The sequence below is a fragment of the Manduca sexta genome, chromosome 27, assembly GCF_014839805.1.
Source record: "Manduca sexta isolate Smith_Timp_Sample1 chromosome 27, JHU_Msex_v1.0, whole genome shotgun sequence".
In the NCBI taxonomy this organism is placed as follows: domain Eukaryota; kingdom Metazoa; phylum Arthropoda; class Insecta; order Lepidoptera; family Sphingidae; genus Manduca; species Manduca sexta.
Window position 1 is genome coordinate 398,741 of NC_051141.1, and position 24,856 is coordinate 423,596.

The 24,856-nt window shown below is 33.7% G+C and overlaps 2 protein-coding genes and 1 long non-coding RNA gene across 3 annotated transcripts in view; 1 reads left to right on the forward strand and 2 right to left on the reverse strand.

Annotated features, from left to right (window-relative positions):
- Positions 1-638: 638 nt before the first annotated feature.
- LOC119190821 lies at positions 639-24,472 on the forward strand. The gene is made up of 3 exons (XR_005113160.1): positions 639-710; positions 16,762-17,119; positions 24,432-24,472. It is a non-coding gene; the product is annotated as an uncharacterized LOC119190821 (long non-coding RNA).
- Positions 10,245-14,190, reverse strand: LOC115454909 (nucleolar protein 58). Its single transcript, XM_030183618.2, has 2 exons — positions 12,794-14,190; positions 10,245-12,479 (listed from the first exon to the last, which is right to left on the reverse strand). The coding sequence occupies exon 2, from the start codon at positions 12,426-12,428 to the stop codon at positions 11,592-11,594; it is 837 nt and encodes a 278-aa protein (XP_030039478.1). The 5' UTR covers positions 12,429-12,479; positions 12,794-14,190; the 3' UTR covers positions 10,245-11,591.
- The window catches only part of LOC115454897 (carnitine O-palmitoyltransferase 1, liver isoform), a 33,390-nt gene continuing 28,632 nt past the window's right edge, over positions 20,099-24,856 (reverse strand). The window contains exon 17 of the mRNA XM_030183608.2: positions 20,099-23,371. Coding sequence (XP_030039468.1) covers positions 23,270-23,371 — 102 coding nt within the window. The 3' untranslated portion in view covers positions 20,099-23,269. The remainder of the gene's footprint in view (positions 23,372-24,856) is intronic.

A 24,856-nucleotide genomic window follows, 5' to 3' on the forward strand; every position in this document is an offset into this window, starting at 1 on the left:
TTACATATTTTTCTTAACAAAACTCAATTTATAATATCAGTCTTATTTAAGCACTTGGATATTCCTTTGGATTTTCCTATATCAATTCAAAAATCATGGCTTGGCTTGGTTTTGCTACGTTGAAAGACTGTTATCGCCATAGAAAGCATTATTAAGGCTAATGTGTAATGGTATTTGCAAAAAGTTGAAACAAAATAAACAACCAATAAAGTATCGTAAAACTAATCTGTATATTAAAGTTGGATTCCTTTACTAATTTCAATACCTTCTTATATACAAAATTAAGGGAATAGGGGAAGAATAATTAATTAAATTCCTGATATTACCTCCCTTACTGCGTACAGCCCTCGATAACAAAAACCACGTGGCGCCTTGAGTTCCAACACTAGGACAGCATGACAGTAGAAGAGGTCTCACAATATACGCACGTGCAACGTAATCTGAACTCTATTTAGACGACGGTGTAACGTAATTTCGCGTGACGATAATATATTCCATTAAAAAACCTCTTTTAGTCGCCTAGTATGGTTTTCGCCAATCTTTATGGCCGGCGTGAAGTTAGCCGCAAATCTTGACATTACCAGGAGCCTAAAGAGCACGCGTAAACTTTCATGCCGGCAGTGTGACAGTTTAAATATTTTGTATTGGTGCCACAGAGCAGTTTAGATAGCGTTCGAAGCGGTATTCTACACGTTGGCATCGCACTAAAGGTGCGTAAAATTTTATGTCGTACTCGATTTCACAGTTTGTTACTTGGCTAGTGGTTCGTTTTGGCGGTTTTTTTAATTCATAATTCATAAATAATTAAACATATTATTAAAACATCATTTAATTGCATAAACCCGAAGTTACAATTAAATAAAAATCTGAGGGTTTTGTCAACAATGCTTACTGTGCACCAATACATCGCAATATTTACATTATGCAGCCGCGGCGCGGCAGTTCGATGAATGTATCCACCGCTTTATATTTTTCATATAGATAAAACCATAGAGGTATTTGTATCGTAATTTAAAATTAAATAAATCATGTACGGTAAATATATTATATATTTCATACTAGTTCCATTAAGAATAAAACTTTGCCAGTAATTTTAATTGCCATGAAATCAATAATTAAATAAGTATAGAAAAATAAATGTAAATACGGTAGGATAATATTTTATTTATTCTTTTATATACAAACTAGCGTTTGGTCGCGACTCCGACCGCGTGAAAAAGTTTTTCCTAAATAAAGTGTTCCGGGATAAAAAGTCTCGCTTTGTATTATCTCGCTGTAAAAAGTAGCCTATGTCCTTTGCAGATCTCGAAACTATTTCCATACCAAATTTCATCAAAATCCGTTGGGTACTTTTTGAGTTTACCGCGTTTATATAGGCCGACAGATGCAGCGGGGGATTTTGTTTTATGATAGTTTTTACAACTTTTAAAAAAGATCAATTCCGTTATAAAGTTATAAATTATTATTCCGTATGTTTACCCGCTTAAAAAAACTTTATTTTTGTTTTTGCAAAATTTTTCATTGATGCTCCGCTCCTATGGGTCATACCGTAACGTTATATAGCCGCCTTTCTCGATAAATAAGCTATCAAACACTAAAATAATTCATTCAATTCGAATCAGTAGTTCCTGAGTTTAGTGCGTCCAAACAAACAAACTCTCGAGCAATAGATAGATAAATTGTGCACTATTGCAATATTATGTTATACGAATGAAGTAATGTTTCGATTTATTTTCTGTGCGAACGCCGAATGGGGTATCAAAATAATATAGGTAGTACGGAATAACGCCGTCTCTTTTCAACTTATGTATCCCGAATCAGTAAGAAAAGGAAAATTTATTTATCTGTGTAATTTATATTGAACGGCATCAGTTGTGACACAGAATAATAACTAAAGCTATAGAAGCCATGCTGAAACTGACACTCAATGTATATATTGATACCTTAATGCATTCGAAATTAACGACGATGTCACCAGTATTCCACGTTAATTTTATAAATATCGATAAATAAAAACTGTGTTGGGACACAGATTGTAAATCAATAAATTAAAACAATTGATTTTTAATCAAATTGCTGAAAACGGCGCGCTTGGAATAATACAACAATTTTAATAACAAACCCCTTTTAGTAGCTAAAGATCGCCTTTTTTAATAAATGGATAATTTTAACCAATGTGTCTAAAAACTATGAAGTATTCATTGTTTCATTCACTCTCTTATAGAAACTGTATTATCCGAATTGAATAACTTTTAGTCTGGTATCTATATTTAGACTTTTATCTGAGAGTTGCTACCTGAATAGCTGTTTCCAGAGTGCCATAAATTTTCCCGCCCGTCCAAACTAAAATGTATCATAGTGAAGTGCCTTGAAACTGCGCGCAGTTGTGGTATCGATAAAAGTAGTGACATGTCGTGCTTTCATTTAAATAATAGATGTGACCGTGAATAAGTTTAAAACTGTTAGTGACCTTTATTGGTTCAATGAGAAGCCAACGAAATAAGCATTTTTATATTTCGATAGCCCAATATAAATAAATAATAGACAATTAATGTTCGCAGGAATCAAAATATTTTTAATAAAGTATAAATATAGCTATATGGTCGCGTCATGGTCTCCATGACTCGGCAAACTCGTTGGCAAGAACTGGTTGCGACAGGTCGAAGACCGGGCAAAATGGCGTATGAGAAAGCCTGTATCCAGCAGTGGACAAATACATAGGCTGATGATGATGATAACATGGGGTAGGTTCTGTTTACTTATTGGACGATCCGTCAGTTTGATACAACGTTCAAATGAGGTTCCTTTTTAAAAAAACATTTTAGTAATATGAGGCATAAAAATCTGAGGGTAAATTTTTCAACAACGCTTACTGTGCAACAAAAAAACGCGATAATTATATTATACGGCTTCGGTATTTAAATGTCTATTAACGATTTATGACGTTTCCCAATAGTGCGTTTGTTAGCAATATTCTTCGTTTTTCCGAAACGTTTGATACGTCTTTGTGGGATCAACATTGCCTTTTTGTATTTACATTCTGTTTCGATTTAGGGAAAAACGTATTCATATATCTAAAGATATGAGCGTGAACGCGGTTGATTTCTTTTGTATATTTATCATATTTTCATTTGCCTCGTATAAAACACTGGTTCAAAAGAAAATCAAATGAATATTATGAAAATATAAATTCATTAGCAAAAAGATACTCGGATTTCTGTAAATTAATATAGGAAAAAGTATAATAAGATATAAAAATATATTATGTATCACATCAAGAAAACCGCAAAACTTTACACCAAATTTACGCTGCAGCCAGCGTGCGAATTTTCTGAATCACACACGGCGAAGCTAACTTGTTTCATCTTCACAACTATACGCGTCATGCTGTCGTACTGAATGAATGAATGCAATACAAACGCAGAACAATATGCATGATGTTTATAGTGTACACACGCCCCTATATCCGGCTGTACGTCACTAGCGCCGTTGTCAGCGCCAAATGACATACGTGACGTCACCGATGACATTTGAATGAGAAATGGAAACAAGACTTCATTTATGAGAAATACATGAACTGGTTATGAAACTGTAATATGAAATATAGCAATGAAATGAAAGAGAACTACGATACCATATTTTTATGCTATTGAACGTATACTGTTAAAGGATTAATTAATGGACAAATTGTTTATTTTAAACATACAGAGAACTTCAAAAGATATGACCTAAATTTTCATTTGGCATTTTTATGTTTAGAACTAATGTTATGCTTTACAGTTGTTTAATAAAGTTTTGCATGTTAAATTCGGTATTTGGGTTTTATCAATGACACTATACGGGATTATCCCATTTCACTCGACATGGTTTGCGTGTTTCTTGTAGATGATTTAAAGGGATTCTAAGACGCTTCCGTCCTAATAATAAGGGGCCTCTATGTGTAGGATGCCCACACAACCCTTCCGAAAGGACCTGCCTTCATACCGTGATTTTCCGCAGGAAAATACATCATAATAATATCAGCCCTGAATTATATACTGTCCCACTGCTGGGCACGGGCCTCCTCTACTACTAACAGTGATTAAGGCCTTTGTCCCCCACGCTGGCCCCAAAATTCCTATAGACAATTACTTAGGTATGCAGGTTTACTTCACCGATAGAGCTAGCGATAATTCACAAAGAATACACACATAATTTTAGAAAACTCGGAGATGTGTGTTGGGTTTTGAACCTGTGGACATTTGTCTCGGCAGTTCGTTCCACACTCAACTAGGCTATCGCCACTTCAAATATTTACCGTTATAAATATGAAAGTGAAGGACTTCTGTTGAAGATTGCTTCCTTGTTTCAGAGTGCTGTTTCTTCTAAGGACTAATTAAAAGTTCAAGAAGCAATCGTGACCACTTATTTAAATTCTGTCTTGAAGTTTTTATAAAGTTATTAAATATAATCTGTTTTATGTCTTTTTGTTATTCCTTGATACATTAGATTAACGAGTAAATTTAAACCATCAGTTAAGTACAAGTTAATTGTACAACAACATATAATACCAACAAATTATAAATACTAGACATAAACGTAATAAATAATATTTGTGTAAATAAAACAAGGCCCATTCGAAATATTATAACCATGGACACAAATGCACGCATTGTTACTCTAACGTGGCACCATTTTAATTTTTTTTTTCGCGTGTAAGAAACGCATTATCATATTATTACGCTACCCCTACTTGAAGGGTGAGCGAAACGGTGATGTTGGTTTAACCGGTGTTACGGCCCGGCTATTGAACATGTCAAGTTTCACACATACCTTGGGCATATTAAAGATGCAAATTCAATTTGAGCTATCATATCAACCATGTTTGTAACAAATTAAGACAATTCCTCGAACAGATAACATGACAAAAGAGCACATTCTAGATATCAAATTAATGTTATATAATTCTCTCGCCAAATGTTATGTTCAATACGAACGAATAAAACTTACTTAGAATTTCCACATTGCGGTTGAAAATATAAAATATATTATATCACCAATAGATATTTACATTATGTTAGACTAATTAAACATTGCGAAGCCTTATCAGTAAACTTGAGACTGCTACAACTTGCTGAAGGAACAATTAATCAACCAGAATATACAAATTAAAATAAATCACTGTGTAGTGTGTACCCACGGGCTATCTCTCGGGAACGATTATGCACAACCCGAAAAAACACTGAACGACGAAAGGGCTACTCAAAATTACCTCGGCATATAAATCAACTGCCCTCCACACTAATTAAACAAAATAGAAACTAGAGTCGTATTTACATAAAATATAATACTATCAACTATTCTAAAAATATTTTATCACGTTTAGCTTTTGTTCCGTATGGACAACTATACTGATTTTAGATATTATGACATTCTACATATCAATGCAGGACTGCATATCATATCAATCAGTCATCGAACATTAATCATAATGTTCGATGACTGATTCAGATCACACCATTGTAATTTTTATAGTATAGTTATATCATTTTTACTATGTGGAATGTTAATTATTTTGATTCGCTTTTACCTTCACCCAGGTTTTAGTTATGTAGGTAAATTATTAAGGTAGAAAAGAAGTTAAATGATGATGGAAAATCACTCCATAATTTACTAAAATATATTTACAATGTGCGAAGTTATTATTGTATGTTCAAATTGTTGATTCGTTAAATAAAATACTTGAAACGTTAACTATTAAGTATTTGAAATCTTACCTTACAGAATACAGACTTTACTCAAGTTTTAAATGAAAATATAACATAACTTGTGTTACTAAGGAATATTGCTTTTGCTGAAGCAAATACAAATGTCTAAATACTTTCAAATACTCAACTTTACATACTCATGGAGTAAGAAACTTCACCTCCGGATACTTGTATAATTTTGAGATTCACCGAGTTTGTGTTAGAAATGGGATTATAATGCAGAGTAATAACGCCCTTAGAATTTATAAACAGAGCAGAATTTATTTACTAATAAGTGAGTTTTATGCTACATCATATGTATCACATTAACACCATTTTTGTTCTCATTATTTGACATCGCTATGGAAACTACAATGACATTTTCTACATCAGCCAGCTAAATTGATATAATACATATAAAACCTTCAACAGTTTGTAGATCTGTAGAGTTATACATTCAATTGGACATCTTAAGGTTATAGCTTAAGGTCCATTTTTCATACATTTTGTTTCACCTTTAATCTGGGTAACTAAACAAGTATTGGCAAGTAAAGAATTTAAATTCACGTCTAGTTAGTGATTAGTTCTGGCAGTTGAAAGAAAAACGTAAAAATAATTAATATCCATGCATATCAATTATTTTTACATTTTTCTTTCAACTGCGAGAACTAATCACTAACTAGACGTGAATTTAAATTCTTTACTTGTCAATACTTGTTTAGTTACCCAGATTAAAGGTGAAACAAAATGTATGAAAATGGACCTTAAGCTATAACCTTAATCCTCCCGTACAGAGGGGTCGCAATGCGTCTCGCGCAACAATCTTAGTGAAACAAGAAACCCGCCGTCGTGTATGCGCCCAAGGTCAATGCGGTTTTCGGTTAATACGCCGGTGCAAGGTATACGTAGGATTAGGAACACCAATGTTCACTCGGATGATGCTATACTCCTGAATTTCGACATTGGCCCGTAAGTTATAAGACGTTTCTTCCTGCGAAAAAAGAAATAAATTAAATGTTTCATCTCCTTTAACGAAATGAATGTGCTTATATACACAAAATTTTTAATGTTTTTACTATTTACTTTGTCAATTTTTGATTATTCGACAAATATTTTAAATAATAGAAAATAATCGCTAATGAAACCCTTTTCTTTGCAACTCTATTACATTTAAATTTGCTTATACGTATGTTTAATATAGGTATACAGTCATATACATGAATTGCTCATAATTCAGAGTTAGTGAAACCAAGATAGGCTAAAACTGCATTAAAACGTTTTTGAAAATTCGCTTCGTATCTGTTAGTGAGTAAACTATGTACATATTGAAATGGACCTCAAGTTTCACAGTCTTGTAGTGATAGAATTTACAATAGATATTTTAAAATACAAAATAGTATTCTTACTAGTAAGCCAAGCTCCTATTTCCAGCTGAAACAAACGGCTGTTCCAGAATATTCAAAGTAAACGTTCTTACATTTTGCTTTGTACGTCCTGTCTGAATAAATTTCAATTTCAAGTACAAAAGAAATAAGTACCAGTTTTGTAGGTAGATATGTTGGAAGTATGGGTTATTTTGTTAATTTAACTTTAATGGTAAGCTATCAAATCTTTTCCACTTCATATTTCATAACACTTTATAATGACAACTTAATTCTACTGGCTGCAAAGTCACTTTACTATCAAGCGACCCAATACTTCACTCACCTTACATTATAATAACAGCAATAATATGTATTTATTTACTTTAGGACATAAAATACATGCCATGTCTAACCATTAGGAAATATAGAAAAAAATACTACATATTTATATAAATAAATCATATAATCACTATGACATTAACTTTATATAAAATCATTTTTGGAAGGCAATATAATACTAACAACACATATTTCAATATTGGATTTATTCAACAAATCCTATAGAATGAAAGCTGTTAGTATATTTGTCTATATGAAAGAACTGTCGGGTTGTATGAAAAGTGGAGTCAAAGTGTAGCACGTCGGCTTTGATTACCCTGCGGCTTGGTTTAATGAGCACCGCTTTATATCCGCAATTCAGCTGCGGACGAACTGTGTGGATTTCAGCGTTTATTTGGAAATAATTTGAAGTACATTTTCGTTATTGACTTGCGAGAATGAGTGAGTAAGTTGTGAGGAAGGCAATAAGGCAAGTACTGCAATGAGGCATTACAATTCATTTTTACTTACGACCAAATCTGGTATATTACCTATATCAAAATCGTTCCAATCGTTAAATAGCATTAGCAAATGTTTTAAATTACGCATTTCTGTCTCAAATTTAGTGATGAATTCACTTGCTTGGAAAGGTAAGTAAATTTTCAAATCCTCTGATTTGCAGTAACCCTATATTCAAGAAACAGTCAGAGCTTCTCGGAGCCCGCAGAGGAAAAATATAGGTCAATTCATTAGATTAATATCGATTTGCTTAGACGTTATTCATTACCACTACTAATAAACTTCAGTTAAATGGCTTCGCTTGAATAACTAACAAGGTACTTGTTTGATACTATCGTAATTATCTACGCATGTACGTAATTACATGTGTATTTTAAATCTAACCAGCTCTAGGGCTAAAACCCTATCAAAACAGAGGCAGCCCGTGTAGCAGTGGGCAGAATGTAATGCAATACTGTTTTAAATAAGTTTTGTGTTTTAAAACAAGGGATTTACGGTGGATCGTTGTTGTATACAACTGCCTTTATACGTAGTCTAGCGATGTAGCCTCGCTTGTCAGTTGGCATCGCGCCAACAGATCCGATCGACCTACACGCGGCCTTCTTATTAACAATTGGGTAATTTTCTTTCAAATTACGTTACATTAGGATTTTCTGTAGCCTCTTTTCGTACCGTTAGTTTTTGAAAATTTTGTTAGGTACAAGTTATAACCAGTCTCTGTATCATACCTGATTTAGATAAGTGCCAGTCAAGTCATATACGTGGGTGTGAAGTTAACATTACTCGGGTGTATTCGTGCACGAATTATTCGGAAAGTTATTCACCAATAAACAATGAGACATAAAAGTAAGAGCTCAAGTACAAGCAAGAGTACAATTAATGTGTGTTGTTACTGGCAATGGAGAAATTCGTAAGTCGATCCTTTTTTTAATATCACTTGTTTTTTGTATGCTAACTGGTTAACAGTAAATGGGCAGTACAGCCAACTTATGACTCGGCTCACACCGCTGAAAATATCATTAAAAAAAAACCATAGCCTTAAGTAGCACTAGAAAATTCATGTCTAACGGAACAAGGATTATAATAATAACCCTTTAAATCGTGTATAATTTTTATAAAAATATATAATACTTACTCAATCATTCTCATTTTCTCCCCATCAAGTAGTCTGTGTCACCTATTCGAATAGCACTCCATCAATTTCAATCCTCTCTGGTTACTATATTCGGCACACTGAAAATGTTTAAAAAGAACTAAAAGTGGATTCTTCTAATACTATAAATCAATTAGAGACTAAAACCAATTGATTACCTTTATTGAATTTAGAATACAGAACAGTCACATAATGCTTTCTCTTGAGCCATAGCTGGAACTAATTATAGAGAAACAATTAGTATAAGTGCATAATTTACTTCGGATAATCGACAATTTGTATATTGACTTCATTATAGAGAAACAATTAGTAAATATAATTTATTTCGGATAATCCACAATTTGTTTATTGACTTCATTATAGAGAAAGAATTAGTAAATATAATTTATTTCGGATAATCCACAATTTGTTTATTGACTTCATTATAGAGAAACAATTAGTAAATATAATTTATTTCGGATAATCCACAATTTGTTTATTGACTTAAAATATTTTTGTATCAAAAGCTCATTAAACCGATAGTAAACGCTCTCAACTAGAAGTCCTACGCCTAAAATAAATTGTTTACTAAGTACTGTACAGCCTCGTCACTTGATATATTAGATATTCCCTCAATGTTCTCTTTGCTCACGTACTGCTAATTATTGGCTATAATAGACAAATTGGACACCTACAGTATAATTCAAAGGATGCTGCTGTGAAAAAATGTCGCTATGACGCAAGATTTGCAGTATTCAATTGAAAATATAAATATAAAAAAAGCTAAGTTAGTTACTATACCCACTCTATGAATAAATAATGCGACGTGCCTGACGGCACGGCAGTTCCCACAGCGGTTTCGGCTCAATTAAGATTAATGATGTTTGCACAATTCACTTACTGACTGTCATCACCCTTCTCATTAATGTTTCGCTTTAACCACGATTAATACTTGCCAACTGCGGCTTTCTACACGTATTTTATATCAGTGTGTTTTAATTGTATAACTATATTGCTGAAATAATCTAGTATTTCGACCGGCTAATTGTCCGTTGTGATACCTCTAACAAGAGAAAAAGGGTAAGAAAATATAAACAAACCCACAAAACTATGATAACCATCTGCTTCTGCAGTGGTAAAAAATATTTACAACACAATAATAACAAATTTTTATTTTAATTCTTTATTGAAGCATTTCATTGATTGTAGTTACATTGATACGTTTTACTTACGTTTATAATCATTATTATGTACGTTAATTATTAAATTCCACTTGTAACTGCATTACTACACTATGAAGCTTTGTCATTTGTGTACTTAACTATTTTAAGATACATAATTATTGTTATTAAATTGAAATATTATTCTAAAAGATTAATAACAAAATCATAACCATATTTTAACAAAGTAATTAAATCTGTAACTAATTAACATAATTATACTCATTTTAAATTTTAAACAATACAACAGAATAAAATAAATACAATTGCAATAATATAACATTATCTAAACGCTTAAAAAATGTAATATAAATTATAAGTACATTGATCACTACGTACAATTACCTACACTTATATCTAATGATATTTTATTATAATCATTGTCTTAATACAATTGCCGATTAAAGAAGACGCTTGAGGGTCGGGAGGGGGACTGAGGCCATTCAAGAGGGAGACAAAGAAATTGGGGTAGAGCGCGGGGTAAACACTGACCCGTCTTATGTTTTAGTCGACACACAAGAACAATTCCCTCTTTGAAAAATTAGGCCGCGTGCGGTATTAAACCCTTAATTTACAACAGAAGATATCATACCGATCCCCAATACACAGAAAAATAATTATCATTATATCACAGAACGTAAAACACATCAAATAATTTAAACAATGTGTGCTTCTGGAACCGTATTCTGCATAAGTCTTTATACTATAATTATCGACAGTTCGACTAGAGGTAGATAAAAACTAAAAAATAATTTCTCAGTAACTAATTTGTAGTTGTTTAAAAACTATATAGTTATAATCTAGTTTAGGCGGAAACGGTTCCACTTAATATCTAAAATAAAAAATACCTAATTTTGAGTCAACAAAGCATAAATTTAAATGTTTAGATACTTATCTTACGAAATTAAAAACTGTGCACGACTGATGGTCACTTGCAGTGCGCGGCAAGGGAAATTGCACCAGCGGCTGTGCGTGATCGATGACTTACCACCAACACTGCCACGCGCGCTCCTAATATATTATTTTTTATACAATGAATGAAGAGAGAAAAAAATATCGCCTTAGGGAAACCGTCATGGTCGCCCATGAACAGTAGCATATTCGGTCATATAAAAAACCAACCACAAAATAACACCAGTCGTGCCTGTAGTGTAAATTGAATGGGTGATTATAGGCGAACACAATAAATCTAAATGGACCACACATTATCAGAGATAATAGAACTTGCGCTGTCTCATGGGACAGGGAACTACGTGAGTAGACTACGTTGGGATAAGCAATCTAAACATTGAAATATATGCAAAACATACGTTTAACGGCGCCGCCTTTCCTTCCTGCTTGGCCTTGCGTTGACCTCCAAATCCGAAGCTTCGTCATCCGCATCATTCTCCGATGTCTGCTCATACATGAAGTGCTTCCTGATGGCGCGGGACACTCGAGCGTATCGCATCCTGCCGGAGCGCCTGGTCTCGTTGTCATCCAACGAGCGTTCGCGTTCCATAGCTATCTTTGCTGCAGCTGCACAATTTGCTAACGTAGATAAATTGCAATGATAGTCTTCGTAGATTCTTCTATTTAATAGGATATGTGTATTACTGCAACTCGGGGTGCATTCTGGCTGTTTAACTGTGTTAATCAACGGTCGCGTCTCTGTTATCGTCAGAGGGGGCACTTGAATCCCGCCGGGACCAATCGAGTTTTGAATGAAAGGTGTACATTTGTTTGTTAAGAAGTGGTTGAGATAAGCGCGATGGTTAATCAACACCAAAATATTATCACACATACCTTTCACATCGACAAGTTCTGCATCAGTTAAATCTTTTCCAGCAGAGATACGAGCAGCCCTCTCGAGTTCAACTCTTTTAGTGGGTAGCAGCAAGTCTGACAAGTCAGTGTTCGATATGTTGTCGCGTCGGCCCAACCGCCTCACAACTTTGAAAAAAATCGCATCATTATTTATCATAGCGTACAATTCTGGAAAATGCAGCTTGTATATGTTTTTACAGCGTTTTCTATCCTTTCGCAGCATGGTCACGACGTCGTCCAGTAGGCTTTGGGCTTGGCTTACCATGTTCTCTTTAGTCACTGGCTCGGACAACTCACTGTCCGCCGTCCCAGGAGTTGGGTCCACAGGTGGTGTCTCACTCATGTCGACGCTCGTCTTAGGTGCACACCGAGCACTTCAGAAACTGCAGTGATTCTGTGAAAGAATATTTTTCGTAAAATTTTCGAATAAGATTTTTTTTTAATACGGTCTCCTTTTACACAATCGTTATCAGCTTCAATGACAATAATACAAAAATATCTCGCCTTTATCGACGTATATAAACACTATATAGTAATTAAACCATCTATGCAAAATGCTGAATCTATGTTCGCCGTCATATAAAGGCCATACCTCAGTATTAGTACATTAAACATTCAAACTGGGTGAAAAACATCATAATATCAAACATCCCTAGTAAAAGAAACAATTTAGAAGTAATTTAAAACATTTAGAGCGATATTACTTACTTAATTTGAATTTTTGTGGCAGAGTGTCTTCTTAATAGGCAATTTTACGGACCCGCTACGGACTGTCTGGCCGATCAATACTTTATCGGATGTTGCCAGACGCGGGGCGCGGTTCCAGGACGCATAAAGTAGGTAGGGGCTATTAAAAAATATGTCTACCACTGCAATAAATATGAAAACAGTATTTTATATTCAGACACAGCGAGGAACAAATATTTTTTAACCTTAATTGGTTATTATATGATGGATACATGCTTAACTACGCATCTTACGTTTAGTTAATTATTCGAATGTTTTTACGCGGTTTTGACACAGGAAATAGATTGGGCCATATTATTAAATCAACCTCGCGTTTGACTAGAATTTCAAGTAGACATTTAATGTATTAAACTACTTGAATAACCACGCTTGAGTTGTCACTTAAGGGCTTGTACTCAGCTAGGTCGGAACTGTTACATATACAAAAGTTAGCTCTCAAATCTGTCACGTATAATGTCCTAAGAAGCGACTACCTCAAAATGCCGACCTTAGTTTGACAGCATCTTACATGTTGTCGCACTTGAGTGCGGTACTAAGTTGCATTTATTAATGTGGCCCTATACCTGCGGCCCCCTGAGATTTTAGAAGTCTCCCATCTGACTTTAAAAACATCATTAATAATTAAGAAATAGTTTTCATAATCATTTAATCTGTATGCAAATCTTATAAGATTGAAAACATTTTACTGTCAATATGTTTGAGACAGGTAGGTCATGAATTAATGTTGCTGTCCGTAGCGCCGTAATTAAGTCGTCTATACGGCCTGAATTAAATTAATGCTGAGCATGGCTGCTTTAGGCAATATAATATGGACAATACTTACCTAGTGAGTAAATTTATTGTAATTTACTAAATAAGATTCCTAATACTGATTGGTTGACTGACAATGCACAACTGAAACCGATGTTTATAGAAACATAAAAATTATGCGCACGAGTTTTAAGTAGATACAAAATCATCCCCAAAGGCAGTTAAAGGGGGATAATAGTTTGTATAAAAATGCGTTATTTTCGTAATCAGGATTGGTGTTGGTTTCTGTTTAGAAATAGACCAGCAGTATCAGGTGTTTTCCATACGCCATTTTGCAAGTAAATAAGGTAATAGTCATTTCGACTTCTGTTTTTAATTAAATTATATAAGCTTTTTTTGGAAATCCATAGCAAGGAACAGAAAAATGATATTCAGTTAGAATGATTTTTGCTTTTTGAGACGTTACAGTGATGAAACAGTTGTGTACGCGTGTGTGAGGTATATATATCATAGGGCATATAGCCGGTAAGAATATTAATTACTTTTATCTAAATTAAACTATTCGAGTATTTCTTTAGTTGTTTATTTTTTTCGACGAAAATCGTGTTTATTTCTAATTTATTATAACTAGAATATTCTTAATAACTATTATTTATTTCTTACCCTCTAGTCATTTATCATTTTTATACATATATATCTTAAAGAAATAATAATAAATAATATCAGCCCCGTATTATAATACTGTCCCGCTGCTGGGACGGGCCTCCTCTACTTCTAAGAGGGATTAGCCCTTAGTCCACCACCCTCTAAAGCCTATTGAGAACGTCTCAGGTGTGCATGTTTTCTCACGATATTTTCCTTTACCGTTAAAGCAAGCGATAATTCATAAAATATACACACATGATTTTAGAATAGTCAGAAGTGTCTGCCCTTGTGTTTTAAACCGTGGACATTTGTCTCGACAGTCCGTTCCACAACTAAGCTATCGACGCTTAATCTTAAAGATATTAATGCATAAATAAAAATATTTAATAAAAATCATCTTCCGATGGCTCAAGATACAACAATTGTTAGTTAGGGATTCAAAGTGACGAAATTCCCAATCCTTCTTACTTGATTCTATCTCGATCTTGGTAATTATTATCATCATAGCCCTATCATTATATAAAAAAGGTGACAGACATTAATAGAAAGGAGTTACGTATACTGAATATAGGAAATTAACTTACTTTTAACAATCACGAACACCAAACCAACAACGATGATCAAGAGCTCATACAGATAATATCACGCACCTAATAAGAACCGGCAGCAGTTTTCAGCTGTTTTTGAATAAGGTTTCATTATGTAAGTCTCTCTTAATGAGCCTGCTAGTGTCTTCTGTAGTGGTTGGACATCTGAACTATCTAGAGCTCATCTCAGCTTTCTATCAGCTGTAGTAGGATCACTCGCCGTGACTTTATAAGTAAACATTGCTGGACTCTTTTATTGGTTCTACGAGGTTGGTACTTATGTCATGGAGTATTTTGACAAGCCCAAGTTCTGAGCATATTTCCGTTCTCATGAATACCATTAGTAAAGCGACATTCCCGTATGCTCCTTTATTGAAACGATAATGATAGAAACATAGATAATGCTAATATCGACAAGATTACGTTTTCAATGAACGATCCTAATCTCCATTTCATGCTTCGCGATAACGGACCAGTCTAGAACGGTTTTTTAATGATGTTTAGAAATTACTTTTGTTTTTTTTTCTGCGGGATCAGATTAAAGATTTAGATTGGGAAAGTTTATTTAAAAGGGAATAGATAAATTTGGTTTGTAGCAAACATTATGATACATTGATGTCTGTCTTGAATTTGCGAAAGTTCATCTCTATAAGTAGCCTTCAAATACTGTTAACTTTTATTTTCGACGACATTTTAGATCAATGTTTCGTCACTTCAATGGGCTCCAAAAACTGTTCCGCTTTAGTATCGAAGACGATTTTAGATCAATGTTGGGTAATCAGTTTCGTCACTTTAATGATCTTTTTTTTGTTTTTGTAAATTAGGCAATTTTTGGCTGTTCTTAAAAAAATATTATATATATCTTGTTTAATTTTTCATCATTATATTTACACTTTCTATTGTTACTTTCTCTGTTCCTTTTAAATTAAAATATTGAGGGTTGCTTTTTCTTCTTTATTTTTTTAAATGTAAGATTTACTTATATTGAATATTACTCATCAGCTCATAATAATTAACTTCGAAATGTAATCTGCGAAAAACATTGTAGGATCTTCTATCCAAATTATTTTTGCGTAAATTTATATTATGAATGTACCTATGAATGGTACTGCGTTTTTCCTTTTTAAAAAAAATGACAGCGTTAAGATGTCGAATATTCACTATGTATTAAATTTGACTGCTACTTTAATGTATGTTTATTTATTTTTTTCAGGAAAATTATTTCCGTTTGGCTATAGTTAAGTATTTTACTAATAAGTATTATTTTGAGAAGTCACTTGAAATTAACTTTATTTGTAAATTGAAATTACTTGGTTATTAATTTTCATGAGTCAATATAAAATCAAATAATACCATCAGGACATAATACTGACGATTTTAGTTTGTTTCATCTTAAGGACCCTAGTACCATGTGCATGTCCTTGATACTAACGATTATCGCCTGTGATAATTAGGAAGGTAAATAACCAAGGCACGGTAAGGTAACAAATAGGTATTTGTTAACTATAAACTGTCAAGTGATGTTATTGTTCGAGAATATTTTAGATCAATAAACGGCACCGTGATGGCTTATTTTTACGTGCGCGTTTATCACAGCGCCTCGCGATACTCCCCTGCCCACGTCTCCCCTGTGACTTTGCGGTTAACGACCCGCGCGAGACGGCACCCCAAATTATTTTCGAGTACATAATCCGAAATTTAGGGTCCCTTCATAAAGTTAATAAATCGTTTTTTGGCATAATGCCATAATTTCCACTGGCTGTTTTGATTGACACGGAATGTCAGTTTTGAATGATACATTGTACGACACGTGTGTTAGAGTAGCTTTTCTCTTTTCCTCTGTGCATGCGTGATTATTGTTCAGGTCAACTTTAAAATGTGACAAATAATAATTTTTGGGCCTGGTGTTTTTAATTGATGTATAATCGTGTTATTTATTGTTTTTAGGAAAGTACTGCGACTGGTGCGAGTAATGTGATGAGAGCAGTCAAATGATGAATCGTTCTGTCTCGTGTACACGTGATGAATTACTTTGGGGAAACTCTATGTATAGAGCGTAATGCAGACATTTAATCCGAGAAATTACCCATTTTTCAAAACTCTGGCAACATTTGTGAAAGGGAGGAATTTATGCGCAAACCCTCTGACTCACAACGCGCCATTAACCCGCTGAAGGTTATTCGGGTCAAATTTTATGGACAAAAGTTATAAACAACGTATATGAGTGGTATTTTATACTGGAAACTATTTAGAATGGTTTTATAGCGCAATAACCCGGTAGAAATAATTCGAACCGACTTTTCAGGTAAATACTTTTTCGATACAAACTATTTACATTTGATTACTCTAATTTGAAGTTTTTATTTATCTCTTAATAGTTTATATCATTAAACTACCTAAATCTCGGATGATATTGCAAATAATAAGAAATTGGAAACAATGAGCTGCACCCCTTACTCAATTGTATAGCCTATATTAAGAAAATTGTACTTTCGTGTTGCATTTATTTAATTTGCCTAATGGTTTATAAAATTAGATTCGCTCGTTGGTTTTACGTAGAAGTGAGCTCACTGAACAGTAAATAATAGCCGCTTATGGAAGAATGAACGCGGCTTTACATTAACATATTTTTATTAACGTTTTTATCATTCATTTAACTCTGTATTTTTTTTATTAACTACGGGTGTACCCGAACATAACATATTATGCAATTAATAGGCATGATGCCTAAATATAGGTAAAAAAATGTAAACAAATTTTCAAGATACCCAAAAACTCATTAGGGTAAATTTTATCAATGATTCTATTTCACCGTAACATTTGCTTCTTCCCAAAAAAGATTTGGACGACCCTTCTCAGTGCAAGGGACGAAACGAAATTCAACAACGTGACTACCAAAAATAGCCAATTTAACTGTTTCTTTGAGAAACGCTAGTCACGTGTCGGATTCCAATAAAACAACATTAATTAAATACGGTATATTTCTTTTTACTTGAAATATATATTGAAATTAACAAAATTTGAACCACGCTTTTGCTTATGGACTAATATTTCACAACGTACATACCTATATAAGGATGTTTATATGCGTAGATAATACTTGAAGTGGTTATGACAATAACGGTAAAGCAATATTTGGTGCGATACACTCGTTTGAAATCAGTGTATTTTTTTGTATTCTAAATTCAAATGAGCGATACAACCGTTGCCATTAATTTTAAATATGGAAGACTTGCTACTATTCAAACCTTAATAGCACTTATATAGTTCTTTAGCCATCAATATATTATATAAAAATAACTTTATTATAATTCGCTATTAGGACCGCTTATTAAAATTAATCTATTTTGTCTTAAATATAGATAGTATAAAAATATATATCATACAGAAAATTATAGAGCTGGATTTATGTAAAGCCGATATATATAAAATAGGTCATGTCTGATACGACGTGGCACGGCGGGTGGTTTAGGGCGTTTGTCAGGATGTACGTTGTATTCCCTTGTTAGTTTTCGCTCTAGTTGTGGGTGAATTGTACTGTGTGCTGACGCGAGGCATTGGTTTGTTTATCGTTAGTCACGTTTTATTTGACATTGTGTTCAGGAAACCAATTACTAATATTTACAGTTTGAGTTTAGTTATTTTTTATTAAGTTTACAAGACATGTAAATTAGTTTCTTTAATTTCAAAATGGCCTTAAGTTTAGTTTATGGTAGATTTGTGAAGTATAATTTTAAAGAAATTTAAATTTTGGGTATTATAAGTAACTAGTTGGCCCGACAGACGTTGTCCTGTCTTAACTATTAGTCCATTGAAATGTTACATTTTTTAGGCCTTACCTTGCGTTTTTTAGAGGACGCAATTTTATTTTTTTGAAGTGTAGGGGGGGTCAGTCTAAAGCTAAAACCAAGTTTGTGGGGTCGCCACCCTTGTCCCACGGCCGCCATCTTGAAAATAGGGGTAGAAATGGTTTTTACGATGTATCTCTTAAACTATTTATCTGACAAAAAAATGTATGAACATTTTTTGTTGCAAATTAAATTCTCTACAGCTTTGGTTTAGTAACTTTTGTCGTAGAACTATAAATCAAAAAGTTATAAGCAAAAATGTTAAGAAATTCAATGTTAAGCAATGTCCATTGCAACGTCATCAGAACGTGTGTTTATAAGGTTCATAATACTTTTTTTTGTACTCTCATTAATACCTAAATACCCAAGGGACCATTAGGGAACAAAAGAACATCTGCCTGCTATTATTATTATTATTTCTAACCTCTCTTATTGTAAGAATAGCTGATAATATTGTGTTGAAGTTGTCGTTCAACTTATATCTTTTAGTTGTGCTACATATTTCTGTACGTGCGGATGTATTTTATTCTGTTTTTAATTATGAAGACGATTTCGAATGATTTTAGACACGATTTTAACTTTAGTGAAAACTACTTTTTTTTTATTAGCATTTTGACTTTTAAAAGACTTTTAAAAGTCAAAATGTCAATAAATAACCTACTTACGACAACTTCAACACAATATTATCAGCTACTCTTACAATAAGAGAGGTTAGAAATAATAATAATAGCAGGCAGATGTTCTTTTGTTCCCTAATGGTCCCTTGGGTATTTGGGTATTAATGAGAGTACAAAAAAAGTATTATGAACCTTATAAACACACGTTCTGATGACGTTGCAATGGACATTGCTTAACATTGAATTTCTTAACATTTTCGCTCATAACTTTTTTATTTATAGTTCTACGACAAAAGTTACTAGACCAAAGTTGTAGAGAATTTAATTTGCAAGAAAAAAATTTTATACATTTTTTGTCAGATAAATAGTTTAAGAGATACATCGTAAAACCATTTCAACCCCTATTTTCAAGATGGCGGCCGTGGGACAAGGGTGGCGACCCCACAAACTTGGTTTTAGCTTTAGACTGACCCCCCCTACACTTCAAAAAAATAAAATTGCGTCCTCTAAGAAACGCAACCCCAAATGTAACTTTTCAATGGACTATATGTATGCACGCGCATTCTGTCGATCGCTGACAGTTATTTCAAACGATATATAAAATTAATATTTTCGTTAAGTTTTCTTAAAATTTCTATTTTTCCGCGCAATTTTTTGATATTTTTCTTTCATAAGAATCTTCTCCTGACAATAACGAACACAACAAAAAAAAAATAGTGAAATCGGTCCAGCCGTTCATGCATGATGGCGTGACCAAGGGAAATAGGGATTCATTTTTATATATTATATAGATTACAAATTAATAAAATAAAAATAATGCGGTAATATCCAATATATTTATTTTATTTACACGAAAATAATATTTTGTAAGTAGCATAAATTAAAAAAAAACATAGTAAAAGAATGTAAAGTGTAATACACAATACATAGGCGTTTTTAATTGTACCATGATTTATAAAAACAAAATATAATCATACATATTAGTAAATAAGGTCACGAAGTTATTAATTTTTGAGAACAATAAAAATTTATATCAAACACTAATTTGTTAATTTTTCATCTAAAAAAAATTAAACTATCGTCTCCCCTCGTCAAACTAAAATAAAAGGACAGAATAACATTTCGAGTATTTCATTGCAGAATATAAAAATATGAACAACTGTGGACGCTCGCGACAACAAAGGCCATGACGGCAAAGTAAATATTAATTTCAAACCTTATTTTAATATGGTTACCGTTTATATTTCATTAGATACCACTTTGCAGCGTTAAAGGAATATAATTTCTGCGTGAACGTAATAAGAATTAAATTTAAATAGCATTACTTTGCCCTCCTGACGGTGTCCGTGAGCAATATAACACGCCAATTGACAATACTTAAACTCATAATACAGTTAATGTATTTCTACAATAAATAGTTTTCATAAAATGCATGTAAAAGCAACAATATAACATTCTTGATTCATACAAATCTGTCCTACATTCATTTCACTTACACAATTGGTTCAGGATGGAATTTTAAAGGAATAACGCAGAACCGCAAATAGCAGACGCACATGCGCAAGGAAGGTTACAACATAGAGGACTTGTATATAACCCCATCGACATCTACACGAAAAGCGGCATTTGATATTGTCTATATATTATCTTGATTCTTGATCACTCTTTTTGCCAACGCGCATTTGAACAGTTTACAAAAGTAACTTAATGGTTGAATTAGCAAAAAATAAGTCATTAATCTATTCAATCAATTAACATAAATTATGTATGTATTAAGACTATATTGTTAAGGTAAAAATATAATTATAGGTAGAAGTTCCTACATCAATAATAAATGAACGATGGTCGTATAATGAAACCCCTAGGTTCTGCGTTAAGACCTTGAACTCTATCGATCGAAGGGCCAAAGTTATGTCTACCACCCTTCGCAATAGACGATCCCTCGCTTTTCCGACGCGAAAATGGACCAATCGAAACAAAGTTTTCAAGCTTTCGAATCATTTCGATTAGTTTATTCTCGGAGTCAGATCGAGAATTAGATTAGGATCTGTTATTGCGTATAAAGGCGTCGTGATTTATTACCTTAGATCTGCTGTATATTGAAAATTATTTATATCCTAAATATTTTTTGTATTATAAGCAAGTTGTACCAGTCAGAATCAAATATTCAATTTTATATAGAAAATACATCGTTTACAACAAAAAATATTCATCCTTTTAGAATACTACTGGTACACTATTTTATTCAGAGTTTCTGTTTAAACTTTACCCGACTGCAGTATTCGTGTTGAAAACTCAGATGCATTGTCGAAAAATACAGTACGTGTCAACTGCAAAACGCGTTACAGTTCAAATTGCATCGTTAAAGTTATAAACTCGTAAAATTGTGTAGACATTGTAAAATTTATTTCTAAAATATTTCACACGGAATAAAACACTTTTACCTATTTATAAAAATCTACTTTCAAGCAAGGTACGGGAATGGAATGGAAAAACAGTTTCAAAATCATTTAAAAAAATGTAATAACATTCTGTATTTTTGGAAAAACAGTTTCAAAATCATTTCAAAAAATGCAATAGCGTTTTGTTTTTTTCTACGTAATGTCAGCGTCGTGAACACCTGGCTACAAGGACGTAAACAATCAAATAATAATAAAATGAGCATTTCAATAAGCGTAATTAACGCACAAAAGGCGCCAGACGGGATCCTCACTCCAGTCGCCGTTCTACGACGCTGACGGTACCAATGAAAAACATACCCTCATGTAATTTTAATAAGATGTAAAATACTTTGCCCGACTGCTCTGCCATTCCTTTTCTAATTTATAGTGATCAAAGCATCCTGACCGACCATTCTCTCAACATAAGTTAGATATTAAATTAAAACCATATAAATACTTGTGATATATAATTATATTGCATTGATAAAGAATGTCCCCATCACCATAAACAAACATGTCTGTCTTTACATATAAGTAGACGACACTAATCGTCTTGTAAGTGGTTTTTTTATTGTCCGACTGGTTTTGTGGTAGACCAGCGGGTTCTGTCTGAAATCAAGCAGTCGACAAGTCGACCTGGTGGTCACCACTGTACACAAACGATTTGTTTCGTCGCTTGGACCACACTAACACCTAGTGTTCTTGTATATCGCTCATGTGATATTTGCATGAAATGTTGAAAGGTGTGACTTTAGTATGGTCCAGTATTATTAGGACCGGGTCAGCGCTAGCGAACGTAGTGAAAAACCGATATCGTAAAACAAATGTTAACCTCACATTTATACGGTTGATATTAACATCTCTTGATTTTGCTTAGAATTAACGTTACAAAATTATAATACAAAATATGGAAGTTCAATAAATATAATTCTCTATTATTATTTTTCATATATTTTACCTTAAACTTGATATAAGTCACATAAACCGTATGCAAAAGGACATAAGGTCTTAATTGATTCGGTAATCGCCGGTCCGTTGGCGCTGACGCTACACGCCCCAAGGCCGATTCATCGCCGCGCATACTTTGGTACTTATTGACAGCTATAAAATAGTTTTGTAAACATCAACACGGGTATATCGGAGTCTGTAAAGAGATTTTGTATAAAAATATATTGCTCTAGTACAAAGTATGCTTTAGACAGATAAATCTAGTATATAAGCGTAGTAGCCAGGGAAGCCGACATGAACGCCCAAGTCTTCGCATGAATTGTTATACCCTGTATTCACAAAAGTTGTTTCCACGAGGTATTTTTGTATCAAACAACGTCAATTGTAATAAATTATCAGATATCTTAAATCTACGTCATTGTGTTAGCGTTCAGCAGCTGCGGATTATCGATTTCTTCCACATATTTGTACGTTAACCACTCACAAACCCCCTGGCTACAGCGTGCGATGTTCTGTAATGTACTTACAATCTAACAAATACGTAAACTAAACATTAACAACAACATAATGAAAAATAAACTAAAACAAAACGCTCACTGTGTTAATTCCTATAGACACCATTTTTTAACGAATTGTATTCGTTCATCATGTGTTGCACATCGTGCAGCGACCGCTCGATCTGTTTGACGAAATTCGACGAGCTCTGAAACGTAACGTACGCGTGTCATTGGGCGTTCTACGCACCGAACCCGCCGACACGGCGACTCCGGCGGCATCGATCGGCGATATTCGTCAACATCACTTTAATAGCAAAACTTGGGCCTTATTCTCTATCCCGCACGCTATTTTAACAGTGCGTAACAAGCACGAAACACAACGCATCATGTTTAGGACTATAGAAATTTGGCTTACAGAATACCATTCCACGCACATTTCTCGAAGATAACATGACACGGCCGCGTTACGCGTTTACACTATCATACAGAATAAGGGCCCTTGAGCACACTAATGGGGGGTTTTGCAACCCCAACACGCGGCTATGTGCGCAAGTTGTTTGCCGATTACAACTGCGAATGTAGTTATTCCGAAGCTACATTGTCGATAAATTCTGGTAGTGATGCCGACGACTTTATCGCCGACTTATAGCGCCGGGTCATCTGGTTTGATTTGTAGAGCTTTTATTACAGATATAACCTATGCTAGGGAAATATAATGTCCATGAAAATACACCAGAGTTGCTGGGAATTGGCGATAAACCCCATACCACACTATGGAAAAGATATAATGTCAGTTAAATACTGCCCTGGAATCGATATAACAGTAAGTCAAAATAGGCAGTTCTGATTTATTTCATGATTAACTAGATTATCTTATCGTTCTTACTGCTATCAGACAAAAAATGAATTTCTAATTTACGTAGATGTATGAAACCCAGATAAGTTCATTTAACATACAAGCAAATCAGTAATAAAAAAATTGGCCGCCTTTGACTTACTGCCTTCTCGGTTACCACGGCAGAATATTTGGACATTTGTCACTATTTGATAATTGCTTATTTATATGTACCAATGATGAACAAAAGCCTGATCGAATTTACAAAGAATTTATTCTTCAACATGTTAAGGGTTTGTTAGTTCGTTATGAATTTTCCTTACGGCATTAAGCAAGCAATAGTAGCTCCTATTATGATTAATAGTAAGCATCCGCCATTATGTCATTTACACCCAGCTAAAATATATTAATTGATAATTATTATATTCTAGACTTTCCCGCCCTCACACCCGCCACTACAACTCCTGTGAGCCAGGATCAGCAGTGGCACGCATTTTTTGACACCGAGCAGTGAAGTTCGGCGAGTCGCGGAATCTAAATAATGTATAACATTTTAAAGGTTTAAATAAATTATTTCATTCAATTTCAAATAAGGTATTTAATTTTATTTCAGGGAGCACAAATTGTCTTTATTCTGCAAGGAAATTACTCAAATAGAAAGATAGCAAGAGTTGGCAATATATGTTATATAGTTAGCTCCCGTCCATAGCAAAGCGAAAGCCTAAATAATCAACTAAGACACATTTTAACCCCAACTTTAAAGACGTTTACAAGGGGCCGTTGAAGTATTACGTAACGCAATTTTTGAAGATTTTTGACCCTCCACCCCCCATGTAACGCGCCGTAACATTTTCCT